Source organism: Lycorma delicatula, chromosome 1 (assembly GCF_047948215.1).
Source record: "Lycorma delicatula isolate Av1 chromosome 1, ASM4794821v1, whole genome shotgun sequence".
NCBI classification, from domain to species: Eukaryota; Metazoa; Arthropoda; class Insecta; order Hemiptera; family Fulgoridae; genus Lycorma; species Lycorma delicatula.
This window is the reverse complement of record NC_134455.1, coordinates 271,006,814-271,022,743: the sequence shown is the minus strand read 5'-3', so window position 1 is coordinate 271,022,743 and position 15,930 is coordinate 271,006,814. Positions and strand designations below refer to the sequence as shown.

Below are 15,930 nucleotides of genomic sequence, written 5' to 3'. Positions count from 1 at the left end.
TTGTAACTATTGCCGGTTTAGACTTTGTTGGTGTGGGGTTAGGTGATTCTCCTTTTTCCACCGTCATCGTTGCCGCCGGTAAAACTACCTGTGGTTGGGTGCTCGGTTTTCGGTTTTATCAGTATTCATATTACTTAATCTTTATTTTATATTAAAATATTACAAATATAGCTCTTAAGTAGTCTTTTCAAGTTTTTATCTGTATTGCTACAGAATATCTCTTTTCCTCATTGATGTCTCCTTGCAGGTAATTCTGGTCTTATCACCCTTTACTATTGCTAACAATTATGAATAATCTCCTTTTATTTTAGAAACCACAAAAAGAAGTTACACTCACAGGAAATAACTAGAGAAGATCAAATACGATTGACTATTATGATTATTAATCCTGTTCTTAGATGTTGTTGATTAGTTTATTTTGTTTCCCAGACATTCGTTTTCATTTACTTGTTCTGCTCCTCTCTTCAATTAATAATACTGTTATTTATTCATCGCCTATCATTGTCTAGCTTTTGTTTATCATCAGTTTAGTTCTCTGCTATTGATTGAATCTTATTTTGTTTCAGAAAATTTTCAGCTTTGTCAGATAACACATCATCATATGCAAGTGTATATATCCTTATATACACTATTTAATTATGTTGTATTGTAAAACCGTTTTTCACAGAAAATTTTTCTTAATAAAAATTGCATCTGGTTGCTAATAAGCATCCTTTTACCATTTGAAATCAATCAATTCTGTCTTAATTTTCCTACTTTTATTTTTTTCCTTTTATTAGACTTCTATCGCTTCAGTCCTGAACTATTGTTTGCTACTAAAACACTTTCTCCAAATTAATGAAACACTTGCATATTTCTTTTCCTTTTTCAATATATCTCTTATAATTCTTATTTAATGTTTTTGGTATCCACATCTTATTTGAATCCAAATTGCTCTTTTGCTATGTCTTTCCTTGGACTTTTATTTTAATTTTAACTAACCTATTCAGTTATTTTCCTTAGGAATTCTTAAATTAATAGTAATATAAACATTTATTTAAGGAATGAAGTTCTTATAGTTCCTTACACTTATTTGTACTTTGCTTTTTAAGTAGTTTAGTCATACGTAGAATAAAATCTTTATTATTACAGGCAATTCTTTATTACTATATACTAAGTTATTTTGTTTTGTAATTTCCTTTAGTCATTTATTAGTGCATTTAAAAAATACAAGTGGGTTGTTTATTTAATGACTTACTCATATTTAGAAGTTTTTTTTAATGCTTTTTCAGTTACTCTAGTTGACTTCCTTTGCTTTCATCCCTGTTCAGGCACTATTATTTTTTCTACATAGTTATCTTATAGATTTTTCTTCTATTAAATAAAGTTTCTTGATATGTATTATCCATTGAAGTTTATTTGAAACATCGTTCTCAATTCTAAATCTCTGCAATCTTTAAAAAAACTGTTGCGAAACCATTTCCTTCCTTTCCCATCACATTCTATATTTCTTTTATCATAAATTGCATAAAATCGTACAACTTTTTCCAGTTCTCTATCTGTGTGAGTATATAGAGATACTTATATTAGAGATAGTGTGAGTATATATGGAGTATATAGAAATTCTTATATTTCTTCCACTTACTCTTATCATTGATTTTATTTTCAATAGTTTCTTATTTGTTTTATATATCCAAGAATATTTTCTCTTGCCTTCATAGCCCTTCCTTTATCCTTTTCTAATTCGCATCAGTGGATGCCATTAGATGATGATTTACATTCTCATTTAATCCCATCTCTTTCAATTAAATTTTGACCCAATTTCTTCTTTTTTTTTTCTAATTAAAATTTTCCAAATCCTGTTTCTCTGTTCACTAGACTATCATACCTTTTTATTTTTCTGATTCACTTGAAAAGTAATTCTCATTTTTGGCAGTAAGAAAAACATGCCATAATGTATATACACATAAAAAAACACATTTATTCATTTATTTTACTAAACATATCTATCATTAATTGTAATATATTGTGATCTTTTCTAGGTGTGTTCTGTTAATGTAACTTATTTTGTGGTTTCAGTAAGACATTATTCATAATTGTTAGCTTTTTCTTTCTGCAGAAATCCATTAATTTTTCTCCTCTTTTTTTCTTTTCTCCAGTCTTAAATTGTCAAGAATTATTTCCTTTTTACCCATTTCCATAATAATATTCTTATCACCCCATCACGTATTCTCTTTTCATTCCAAAATTTTGACAGTTTTTTTCATAAGGTTTTCTACTTGACTAGTCATATCAAAATGTTGATGTTCAAACATATTGATAGAACATCGTTTGAGTTCATTCTTTACTTATATTTCTGAAATTTATATGTTAAAAATTCTTCTGTTATTTCATTTATTGACTAGTAATAAAATGTTTTTTTTTTATTAAATTATTTTTGTATTATTTTTCTTTCTATCTATATTCATAAATTGCTACCAAATCCTTTTACAATCCAATATTTTTGTTTAAAAATTCTTTAAATTGCCAGTGTTCTAATGTTCCATGTACCTAAATGAATTTTTGATCAGTTTTTTTATTTCATAAGATTCTTCAAAAATAATATCTATTGGAGTTTTAATTGAAGGAGAGATTATTTTTCATTGGAAGACTCCATCATAATTAAATAATTTTTTTATATTTGTCTCTCCTGAGAAAAGATATTGATATGATTTCCTGTGTGATAAATTGATTTGGAGAAAATGAATTTCTATCAACAGTGAGTGAGTGGTTTGAAATGAATAGAAGAATTAAGATTTTTATGTATACATTTTTTTATGCAGTTTGAACTGATCTAAAATTTGTAATTTTATGAATTACAGAACACTGATATTCTTAATCTTGGAACCGGAAGTGTTAGCTGGTGGGAGAGTAATGGACCTGGCTGTAAGGCATCTTTCCTTGGTAATTTGACTTCTTTAGAAGAGACACCCTGGAGACCTCCTCGTCCTGATGTTGTTACAGGATGCTTTGTGTATTACCATCATCTAGAAGCTTTTCAAGCTGTTTTACATGCTTTTCTTGCTGTAATTAGTTGTTTTATGTACACTATTTGTTTTATAAGTATATTTTATTTTTAATTTGAGATTGTACTGCCTATAAATAGGCCATGAACAAATTCATGCACTTCAGCGGTTGCTGGACTTGTCTTGTGTCAAATCTCAGATGATGCTATTAAATCAATCCGTTACTAATAATTGATGAAAAATTAAATTATTTTAAATAATTTTACAAAAATTAAGTAATATATTTGTTTATTTTCTTTTGTCTATACATTGCTGAAACACTGTTATTATTAATTGAGATTTCAAACAAAGTATTTAAATAATGTGGGGATTCAAATGTGATCAGGAATTATGTAACTATAATTTGATTCAATCTTGGATGATGCAGAATCACAATACAACCTTTGAGTTCACTTTCTTTTTTTTTTACTTGGTACAGCTTTTTGTTTTTTTATAATTTTCTGATGAAAAAGTTGAGAGATTACACTAGTATTTAAATTAACAAGTGAGAAAGAAAGTAATTCTTTGTTGTTTAGAGATTCAGTTCTGTATAGACTTACACGATAATCCAAGAAGAGCACCAAATTTTAAACTAGATTATATATTTCCTGCTAATAATTGTCTGAAACCTGCTATTTGTTCTAACAATGATTCATTGATAGATGAGCCATTTCTTGATGAAATATATTGTTACTTGGCTGATTTTATATATGAACTGACAAAATTGTTTTGATGTTATGCAGCTAAGAGGAAAAGCAATGCTCTTTTTTATTAAGAGTAGCAGTGGGTCTCATCTCTTCTGGCAGTTTTGTCGAGAATACAATGAATCACATTCATGTACAAGCTTTACTGAAGTTCTTTATCAAAATTAGTCAGGATTATGAATTCTAAAGCAGCATGACATATCTTGATTTCTATTAACTGCAAAAATTTGCTGGTTTATTATTGTCTCATTGTTTACGATTTATTCTTCGCTTAAGTATTTTACTGTCAAATAACTGTTCATTTACTGTTGACGTAAAAATTATATGTGCTCGAGTTTGAAGCCTTACAACACTATAACCATGTGTTCAATTTACTTAATAGGAAATAAGACTATTATCTGAATGATAGTGATACCAACATTTATGGTCAAAAAGAAATATGAAAAGAGCATTGAAAAATATCTGTACTTACCAGTGCATATCAGTGTTGGGCAGAGAGAATGAAAGATGATTAAAAAAAAAATGATGAAAATGATAAACGTAATGAACATTTTCTTGAGAAGTTATGAAATCTTTAAACAGGAAAATTTAGTGTACATTTATAACAAGGGGAAATAACAAAATAGAAACCAGATCATTAATTTTGAACAGACTATAGAAATATTACTGACCAAGGGATCATGTATTTTCAAGCAAATTCGTGATGTTTGCTGCCTAATTGTCCAAGTGATGTTAAAGTAAGACATTGGTACCAATTATTTTGAGAAGGGCAAACAAATGTTTATGAAGAAAAACATAGGAACTGGCCATTGGTAATAACGGAAGATTTGATTGAAAAAGTTGGTGAAAAAATTCTAGAAAACTGGCGCTTCACTGTGCCACTACAGTCTTGATTTATCAAGTTTTGACTGAAAAATTGGGCTATAAAAAATTATGTCTGGCTATACAACGTCTGACTACATATGAAAAATCAGACAATGAAGTAACTGGAAAAATTTCATTGGAAATTCTTCAGTCATCCACTCTGTAGCACTGATTTAGCTCCAATCAATTATTTTATTTTTCTTCGCCTTAAACAGTGACTTGGATGACAAAGATTTGACAATGTTGACAGATTAAAAAATGGTTTAATCTGCACAGTTTAAGTCGCTAGAGACAGCTTACTTGAAAAGGGAATGGAGAAGCTAGTGAAATGCTATGAAAGTGCATTTCAGGATCCGATAGGCATTTTGCATTAAATTTGATATTAGAATTGCCAGTGTAACACAAATGAACTATAACTATTGAAATCAAAATAAAAGAGGTATGTGATGGACAGATAAAAAGGAAGCATGGAATGACTGTTCTCTTGTTCAATTTCAGATTTTCAACAGATTTTTTTATATAAATCTATAGTTGTTTTTGATTTCTGGTTCGTAATTTTCAGCCTGTCTAATTTTAAACAGAGAATTACGTACCTGTAATCAAATTGAATTATTGTTTATTTGAGTAGACAACTCTCTATCACTTTTGTTATCAGAAGAATTCGTGTGGGTCTTATAATCAAAATCTTCTATGTTTATGTGGCTCAATTATAGTTTTTCTGATAAGCTTCTTCTTTTAAAATCTTCTTCCGTATCTTTGCCCATATTTTTTAGTGAATTTATTTCAATCATCATTTAATTCTTCAATAATTAATTGTTCTACATCAGTTAACTTAAATATAACATTTTTCTCAGCAATATTTCTTTTTTACTGGGTTCAGATTAGTTCAGTGGCATTGTACTGGTAGTAATATGATAGTCTTATAACTGTGTGCCCTTTTTGTTACCCGTGATATATACTTTTTTTTTGCATTTTTAAATGGAAAACTTCCATTATCAATTTGTTACAGCCTTATCATAGAGAAATCTGCTTGTTTTTCTATCGACCATTGCTGAATATCTTCCATTTTCTGGTAGTGATTTTATCTTTCAAGACAAAATGATAACTTGCATTCGTTTTATTATTGTACTTTCTTTTTCAAGTAAATTTAAAAATTGTTCAAAAGATTCCCTAAAGCTCGTGCTGTTCATATTTGTTCATTGTGTTTGGCTTTACTTCTTAACACCCATTTGTACTCTTAATAAATCCTGATTGTGGCAATCCTTACATGGCAAATGATTTACTGCCACCTTTCCCAATTGGTTCTTTAATGCCTCCATTCAGTCTCTGAATCTCACCTTTTATAATTATGGCAGTGATTTTAGTTCCACGTTTTATCCTGATAGCATACAGCAAAACAGTTGTTTGAAATCTTTAAATGTGCTTTTTTCAAAACTTCTTTTAAGAATACAACTTTTTTAGTTGATACTGATGGTGCTCTATTAAAAAATATTGACCAGCTGTCATTTTTTTTCATTTAAAACTGATATTTTGTAAAATTATTCATACTGTTCTGCATGATAGCACACCATAAAGATCTTTTCTTTTATTTCAGATTTCCTATACTATAAGAATTCATTTTTTATTATGAAACTGAAATTTAATTCTCCCTATGATATCTTTATTGAAATTATGTAGTACCAGTTTGATTTTACTTGTCCAATCTTACCAGGTAATTTAAATTGCAATGGCATTTGATTGCATATCCTTGCTCCATGGCATTTTCTGTGTACTGTCCTAATACTTACATCACAAGCTTTAGCTGATAGTTGTTGAATGTAACTAAAATTGGTATATGTTGAAAACACTAACTCAACCTTATTTGGGAGAACCTTAGCGTAAGTATGCTTGTCATCCTTTTATTGATAGATGTGGTATTACAAATTCTTAAAAATTCATAAAGAAAATTAAGAAATAAGAAAACCAAGTAAATTTTCCAATATACCTACAGTGAAAGTATAGTCACATGGAGCAATGTGTCAAAGAATCACTATGAACACTCAAATTAAATTTAATTAAATTAACTTATGCACAGTTGCATCCAGATTTTTCATTGATGAATTAACATTCACAAATGTAATATAACATGATTTGCAAACTCAACCATGTCTTTAGCAACTAAGATCATGATAGGAAAAATATAAATTATAAAAAATATAAATAACAGTTGATATTAAAACATTTTATTTCTATTTAATAATTATTATTAAATTATCGTTTCTGTTTTATATATGAATCACGTTATAATCTTGTTACAAATTTGTAAATACCTTAATAATAATAAATTGAAGTTTTATATTCATTGCAACCAGTCTGTAATGAGAGACCTGTCATTTCAAACATGCATCTTTTTACTTCATAAAATAGTTTGATTATATGATCAGCACGGTAATGAAAAAGAAATCAGTGTTTGAACTCTTAAAATTTTGCAACAGGAGTTGTAGAATAATACAGTAAAAGTTGGTTATAACAATATTCAAGGGACTAGCAGTTTGTGCTCATTATAAACGAATGCCTATTCATACCAGAAAAAATGTTCTCTAAACACGAAGCAAATAACTGATAATTCAACATTAAAGAATACAACATTTTATAAGAAGTTTGCTTGAACAAAAAAAAAATTGAAATTATATTGCCTATATTTCTACGCACATATGTTGTACATGCATAAAAAATTATAAACTTACCTAAATTGATGAGGTTATTTTAGAAATAAAACACTATAACTTATGTAACTTACACTTTAAGCATCGGTACATGCAATGCTGTAGGCTTACATCAATAAAATGTTAAATCTTTTAATCTAACTTAAAAAAATTGTCTACAATTGCTTACTTTTTATATTTATACCTGAAATTGACAAAACAATTTTTTAAATTATTTAATCATTTTATAATTTTCATTGCTGGCATTGTTTCATAAAATTTCATAAGCAATTTTAAAATGCCTTTAACTGCCCGGAAGTAAATGACTGGATTCTCAATCATTGTGTCATCTTCATTTTTGCTTTCAATTTTACTGATTTGCTTGAGTTTCACTTTATTAATTATTTCCTCATCTGCCAGCCTTTCACTTATTAATATATTGCCCTTGGCAAGTATTCTAAGGAATATGAAGATTGAATCAGTTTCCATATATATTCTCATCTTAACTTTAAGTACTGCTGTTTATAAGTATATGAAGCCTATTGTACAAACCTATCCTATACAATCATTATGCAATTTTTTCAGTCGGAGACTCATAACAGTAACATGTGAACTTACGGAAATAGATTCATTGCATTTTATGAATGCGTTTACAGAAATGGTGGTGCATATTCCAGGACAAAGACTTATACAAGTAAAAAATAATTTAAAGTTTCTCTTTTGATAAAAGGATTATATAAATAAGTAAATTACATTGGAAGTGATCAATCAAAAACAGTGGTGATTACATAGTATGACAATTAATTTTCAAATTCCTTTTTTGGAACCACTTTCAGTTTGCTCATTGCATTCTTCTGGATTGATAAGAAGGCTTCAAATTTTGTCCTTTTCATTTCTGTTTTTATTTTTGGAAATGAAGAATTAATTATGAAAAATTTATTTGGAATTATTTTGAATATAATAATAATCTGGTGAACAGGGCAAATGATATAGCACAGAATTTGCTTATTTTATAAAAAAATGCAAACTATTTCATTAGAGTATTGTCATGCAGAAGAAATCTGAACCCATTTTCCATGAACACAGATATAAAGTAATGTTCAGTGGTCAGTTAACATCATTTCTTTATAAAATTTACTGTTTACGGCCTGATTTTCAAGCACTAATCCATGATACATGACGCCTGTGGCATAAAAAAAATACAGTTAATATTTTTTTCAGTTAGAATTTAAAGTCTTAATTGAGCTTTCAAAAAACTGAAAACTGAGCTTTCATTTTTTTCAGATTCAGCCAGATTGCATTTTCATGTTTTGCTATTAGGTCATATGTGATGTACTGACTTTCATCAACCGTTACAAACTGTTTTGAATGATTTCTAAAAGAAAATTCTTTTTAAAGAATTGATATCTAACACATCGTGTCAGTGATAGTATTTTTCTGAGACATAATTCTCACACTGGCACCTTACTGTTAAGTTAAAATATGGAAATTAAATTACATAATGTATTATTTGTATTTTTTTTATGCAGTGTATTATAAATAATATACTACATACTGGCAAGTAATACCAATATTATTTAAAGCAATTAACCTAAATATTATAATGTATAAGACACTTGTACAGGTAAAGATCTTAGCACAAGGAAAAACAAATAAAAAAAAATAATATTTGTAGTGATAAAAATCTTTATTAAAATAACAAATGGAGTAATAATAATTACTGAATTTGCAGGAAAATATATTAGTAATAGTAGATGTATAAATTATAATTATTTAGGATCAAACTATAACCCAAATTAAATCTTAGTTATCATATCTAAGGAATTTTGCAATCAGCTGATGTGGGAACTTGATGTCAGCATTACACAATCATAATATCTTATTACATGAAGGATCAGGGTAGTGCTCCCTTGCTGAGAACAAGAATGTGTTTGTAAAAGATTATCAGTCCATGCCTGCAAAAATAAAACCAAATAATAAATCAATTATTTCCTGACTTGTAATTACATCTAGTTCCTATGTTATTAGTAATTACTACTAATAACTACCATTTACAGTAACTTTTTTATTTTTTATTTTTTGATAGGTGTTGGGAATTGCTGGAGGAATATCCATCAGCCACTCTCTTTGGGAAGATGATGATCATTGTAAGTTTTGATATTTTGTTTTATGTAATTTTTATTTTATACATTTTTTTATTTATTAAAACTGTATGGGTGCCTTATAAAATGAGATAAATGTGTAGATGGTTATTGAGGTTTTATCTAGATGGTGAATTACTTCACTTATTCACTGAAGTCCCTTAATAATATTTTAAATTTATAATTGTACAGATTACTATGGTTTGTTTAGATAGATTCACTATCGCTTGGTATCAGCACAGAGTTACATAACATTCTGCATACTTGCAGCAGTCAGCAGTAATTGCCAGAATGTCCAAGAAGTTGCAAACTAGCAGCCCATGCCAGTAATGCATGTAGACAGGATGTTCATGCTAAGAATAATTCTAGGTAGAAGAAGAGAAAATGAAATCAGAGGATAAAGTGAAAGCTGATTATGAGCAAAAGAGTTAATAAAGAAATCAATTTATTTTTACTGACATTTTTTAAATGTTGTCATGTTGCAGCACAATACAAAATGATAGAGAACAGTTTCTTAATCTGTAAAAAACTGAAACTGTACTGTGTTAAAAATAGTCATTTCATAGTTCCTCATAAAATAATGTATAAGAATGAAATGGTTGGAATATATATTTTATGAGAATTAAAGAGAAATACAGTATACGTCCTGTGCTTAACACACTCATGACCATGTTATGGGGCAAGCTGGTAATACTGAATTTTTTTTTTAATTATGCATTTGATCCAAATTTGAAAGTTTGATGTATTGTTAAAATAATAGTCGTAAGACATTAACATTAGTTTAGATTGTTGTGTCCTTCACCTTTTTCTTTATTAACTTTTTTTAAACACTTGAAGCTTTTACCATAAAGATTTTTGTTGGTAATCATGATTAAAGCTGTGTGGCAGAGTCAGCAGTTGTTCTACACAGGTCAGGTAGAAATACATGGTATGGCTGTATAAATTTTCATGAAATATTTACCTGAAGCTATCATTAATTATTTGTGTTAAAATTGCCCACACCTTACATTAATATTGCTTTAGCTTACCCAGTATATGATGATCATGTAACAGTTTATCCTGGCTGTCAACTTTGTTTATTTAAGCAGCTTTTCAGCATAAAAACTAACTGGTACTCATAATTGCTGATATTTTAGGCAAAGATACCCAAATTAAACAAATTATTAAGGATTTATTACACTTAAGAAAATGGTATTTTTTATGCAGTCTTTGTCTTTTATTTTAAGGTATGAGCTACTGAGTGAAACCCAATCTATCTTGTCGCAGGCAGTCCCTCTCTGGGTTCTAATAGAACTTCAGTAAACACTATTATAAGATGTTTGCAGTTTCTTTAGCCACATTGACCATAAAATTAAAAAGTGATGTAATATTGCAAAATACAGGTTGATTCAAAGAAACGGGAAATTTTGAAAGTTGTGTTTGTAGCCGTGGGCGATTGGTACCACTTGATAAGTGGCCCAGCCTATCTAACCTAACCTGCCATTTGGTTGTCATGGATCCTTGGAGTGGTGTGCAACGTGCATTTGCTATCAAAGCGTTTTACAAAAACAGTGACAGTGTGGAGGGAGCACGTAGGGAATTTCGCCGTCATTTTAATCTGGGACGGTACGACCGTGTTCCATCAGCACATGCAATTAAAACATGGATATCTCATTTTGAGGAAACTGGTTCGGCAATGAAAAAGAAACCTCCAGGCCGTGAGCGAACCGTCCGCACGCCACAGAATGTTCAAGCTTTACAAGATGCTGTCACACGAAGTCCACATTGGTCAATCCGTCGTCTCTCAGCATCTTTACAATTGCATAGTTCAAGTGTTCGAAGAATGTTAGTGAAGGACTTGCAATACCATCCATACAAGTTGCAGATCGTCCAGGAACTGAAACCGAACGATGCAGTTGTGCGAGCACAATTCTGTAATGTAATGCTTCAGAAGATAAATGATAACGAAGAGTTTGTTCACGAACTGTGGATGTCAGAAGAAGCGCATTTCCACCTCAGTGGATTTGTTAACAAGCAAAATTTCAGATACTGGGCAAAAGAAAATCCTACGCAGCTACACCAGCGTCTGTTGCACAACCAGAAAGTGACCGTGTGGTGTGCTATGTCATCTTATGGTGTTATAGGCCCTTATTTTTTTGAGGATGACAACGGTCTTGTGATTTCAGTGACGTCAGGTCGTTACGTAGCCATGCTTGAAACCTTTGTTGTGGAATTACAAAAGAGATTTCCACCAATTCTTAACACAGCCTGGTTTCAACAAGATGGAGCAACGTCACATACTGCACGAATATCGATGGCAGCTGTAAGCCGATTGTTTGGACAACGTGTCATTTCACGAACTGGTGACATTAGATGGCCTCCCAGATCGCCTGATCTCTCAGCTTGCGATCTTTTTGTGGGGTCACCTTAAAAGCAAAGTGTTCCACAGTAGACCTTCTACAACGGAAGAACTGAAGGCAAAGATCCGAGAACCAATTGCGGAAATTCCAGTTGAGATGTTATGTCAAACCATGAACAATTTAATGAAGAGACTTCGTGAGTGTTTATGTAGAAGAGGAGGTCACCTGGAAGATGTCGTCTTTAAAAAATAAACTAAAATGTGTGTATCCTAAAATGGCAATATTTGTACAATTACATGAAATAAAATTCATTTTCTAAAAAAAAATTTTCATTGTTATTTAATTTTTTAAATTTCCCGTTTCTTTGAATCACTCTGTATATAAATATTTTTTTTAAATATATATTCACTTCAAAAGTGAGCCAAATTCTTAACAAAGAGATAATATTGTTGTTGGTTTATTTGACACGATTAAACTAAAAAAAGGTGATCCACACTGAAATGTAAAAGATCAGAATCACTGTTTCTAAGTATTAGTAAAATTCAAACTGAATTTAACAATTACGTAAAATTTATAACACCAGAATTGAGGTTTTTGTTTTAGGAGTAGAAAATTTAGTATTACAAGAATACTATGTCCTATAAGAATTCATTAGTTTGACATTTTATATCAGCTGACACCTTGAGGGAGAATATAAGGGTAGCTGCCTTGAGGCAGGTCCCTTACACTGTGTCCATTTTCATTCTCCTCTATTTCCAGCCAAACTTTTGAGTTTTAGGTAGATATTTTTTCCATTTATGTCATTACTGTTTTTATCTTTTTTGGGTTCTCTTCTCTGCACCTTCTCTTCTCTTTTAAAACATCTTCCAGTAGTGTTCTAATCAACCATCTCTCATAGTATGTGTCATACATTTGTGATTTCCTATTCTGAATTGTTCTGATTAAGCATTTATTCTTATTTGCTCTTGTTATTTTCTTTGTCTCTGCACATTACTTCAGTTTTCACACTCCTCCATATTAATATTTAAATTTCCTGCAGCCATTAATTCTGTTTCTGTTAGTGTCCATGTTTCATGTTCGTATAGATGAATGCTTCAAACATAACACTTCATAAGATGTTTCTTCAAGTCTTAACTTCATCTTACTACACATAGTATCAGTTTCTTTATATCAAATGGTTCCTTAATATTGTTTAATTTAGTTTTTCACTTCTACAATTTTCTGTTAACATTGTAAGTATCTGTACTCTTTTACTTATTCAATTTTTTTTTCTTTTATGCTGAAGTTCATCCTCATACCGCTATAATGCCTTAATGTCTACTAATTTTGAAGTCATCTGTTTAATGTACTGTGCTTCACTTTCTTAAAATACCATATCATCTGTGAACATTATACAATTTGTTTTTCTTCCTCCTATGCTGTTGCTGTCAACTTTTAGACCATTTTTGATTATATTGAACAACATTTATGATAAGCAGCACCCTCGCTTTTCTCCTCTTCCCAAGTCCAACTATTCGATTTGAGTACCTTTATTTTAATAATTGTTTCCTGATTTAGGCATAATTCTTCTTAATTAATATTTTATCATTGTAATCTATTCATGGGCTTTGTAATATTTCCATTATTTTTTTTTAATTAAATTTTTTTAATATATATATATATATATATCTTAGAAACATATACTTACTCCTTTTTATCCTTTTCTTTACATTTCCAGTTAATAATTATTAGCCCATCGCACCTCTAGTGGCATTTCCCTTCTTGAACCCATATTGTTCTTATGTAATCATTTATTTGTTTCATCTTTTCTATTCTGTTTGCTGCAGACTCTTTGTTGAATGGAAATTTAATCTGATTGTCTTGTGATCTTAATACTTTACTATATTGTCTGTTGCAAGATTGTTTATTTAAAAAATCTTTGAAGCTACATCCTATTGTTATAAATTCCATTATACAATTTCATTACTTTTTGTAGCAGAGCAGTTAGATTTTGATTGAATTGTTATAAATTCCTCCATAGATTTCCTTACCTTTCAGGTATTTCTTCCTCTGTGTATAATACTTCACCATATCTACCTATTGAAAATAGGTAGGTAGGTTCATATACCTATTGAAAATTTCTTAGTGCTCGTCATTCTTTTCTGGTTATCCTGTATTATATTTTTTACTTTTTTACTATATTCGTACCATTCTTTTCTTCTTATATCTTCTATTTCTGAACATTATCTCCAAATCTTTCTACTATGATTTTACCATAATTCTGATGAAAAGAGTAATTCATTTACTTGATTCTTTGCAGAGCTTTTTCATCTTTATCCTTCTGTTCGGTTCTTCTGTCTATCAATTTTTCAGTCATCTTTCTAGTCATTTGTTGTTTCTGTCATCTTCCCCCCAAAAAACTTTAGGTGTCTTTTGTTGCCTGTCTGTTTTCTGTCTTCATTACTTTACCTAACTTCTTAGGTAAAGAAGTTACTATTTATTCTCTACTTACTGTTTTGTTCACTCTTTTAAACTCGATTGTTATACTTTCTCTCACTATATCTGAAATATATGATCTACTATTAATGTCAGTTCCAAGCATATCACATACCTTCTTATCATATTATATTATTGAATCCTGGTGATTTCTGTCAATAAAATCTTCATGTATGGTTTTTAAACCAAGTATTTGTTATAAATATTCTTGTAAAATTCATTAAGTCATTTAATTCCATGCATTCGTACTTTCCACTTTGTCCTTCCCCATTTCACCATCTCAAACCCCCATTATTATCATATAAAGAGGAAGGTATAATAATCTTCCACTTTTTAGTTTAACATTCTAAACGTTTCTATTCTGACAACAGGTGTTTTATCATTAATGAAGATCACCTTTACACACCTGTTGCTATAAGTTTGTTTAAAATGATTCTGACTATTTTTATTTCTCAATAGTACATTGTAATATCACTGTTAACCTTACCTTTTCTTTCTCATTACATCACATTTTTATTTCCTAGACATTAATAAAAGAAGTATATTATATAAAAGTAAAAAAAATATTGTTTTTTAATACAATAATATTATTATGAAGCTATATTATAGTATTATTACACATAGCTTGATTTATTTTTTTAGATTATATCTTTGCCTAAATTATCACCAATTCAAAGTTCCAGCTTGTATAGGATACAAGGACGTATAAAGCATGCAATTGAATAAATATATGAACTATTACATGTTTGCCACAACATATTTATCATAAAGATATCAAACATTAAAGACCAGGTTTTGATCTTCTGTACAAATGAGTAAGAATATTGATTCCTTTCAACCAATAATAGTTTATTTTCTTTAATTGTGAAAATATTAACAATAGTAATTTTAAAAAGGTAAGTTGAACCACTGGAAATTCTTTTGAAAAATAGTTTGCAATGATCACTATAAAAGCCAAAGAAAAAATGCCAAGTAATAAATTAGATTTTTTATTTAAAAATTTTTAATTTCTAATGACAAATAAGTTAATAATCTGTTATACATTTTGAATTATGTAGTCATGATTGAAATGATTATGTAGTCAAAATTGAATATTTGGTATAAAACATATTTTATGGTATTTGAGACCAAATTTTTAGGGAATTGTTTTCTTGGACTGATTTATTTATATGATATAATCCAGATATAAAGTCCAGATATCAATAGTTGCTTCATTGAGTTACGCCTTTTAAGTAGCTTCATTTGCTCATTAAGCAAGTATACTTGTAACTTGCTACATTAGTGGACTACCAGGCCAGGATATTTTGTTAACTTCTTTGCTGTTATTTCTTTTGTTAATTATTTTAATTTAAAGAATTATATAACATTGCATAAAAAATCAGAATCAGCTGTTATAAAATTTCATCTCACTTTCAACAATTTCTAAAAATGTTACTTAAAAGAAAAACAATTTTTATTAATAGTCTATAGGATAAACAAATTTAGATAGTAATGTGGAGTGTTAAGGGGTTAAAAATTATAAACAGGTTAGTGTACCCCAATTAACTGAAACTTAGGATATGTACAAGAAAATCTCATTATACTGGAGTATTTTTCATCATTCATCTCTAGATTTCAGAAAAATTAAGTATTTCTGTTTATATAAAACTGAACTCCCTCTATCAATCATGAGACTTTGCCAGTGGTGAGGGGGCTTATGT

General features: G+C 29.4%; 1 protein-coding gene across 1 annotated transcript in view; it reads left to right on the top strand.

The window, feature by feature from the left end:
• Nucleotides 1–15,930, top strand: part of NKAIN (Sodium/potassium-transporting ATPase subunit beta-1-interacting protein) — an 83,639-nt gene that overhangs the window by 18,038 nt on the left and 49,671 nt on the right. The window contains exons 4-5 of the mRNA XM_075377564.1: nucleotides 2,841–3,044; nucleotides 9,362–9,422. Of these exons, the coding sequence (XP_075233679.1) occupies nucleotides 2,841–3,044; nucleotides 9,362–9,422 (265 nt within the window). The remainder of the gene's footprint in view (nucleotides 1–2,840; nucleotides 3,045–9,361; nucleotides 9,423–15,930) is intronic.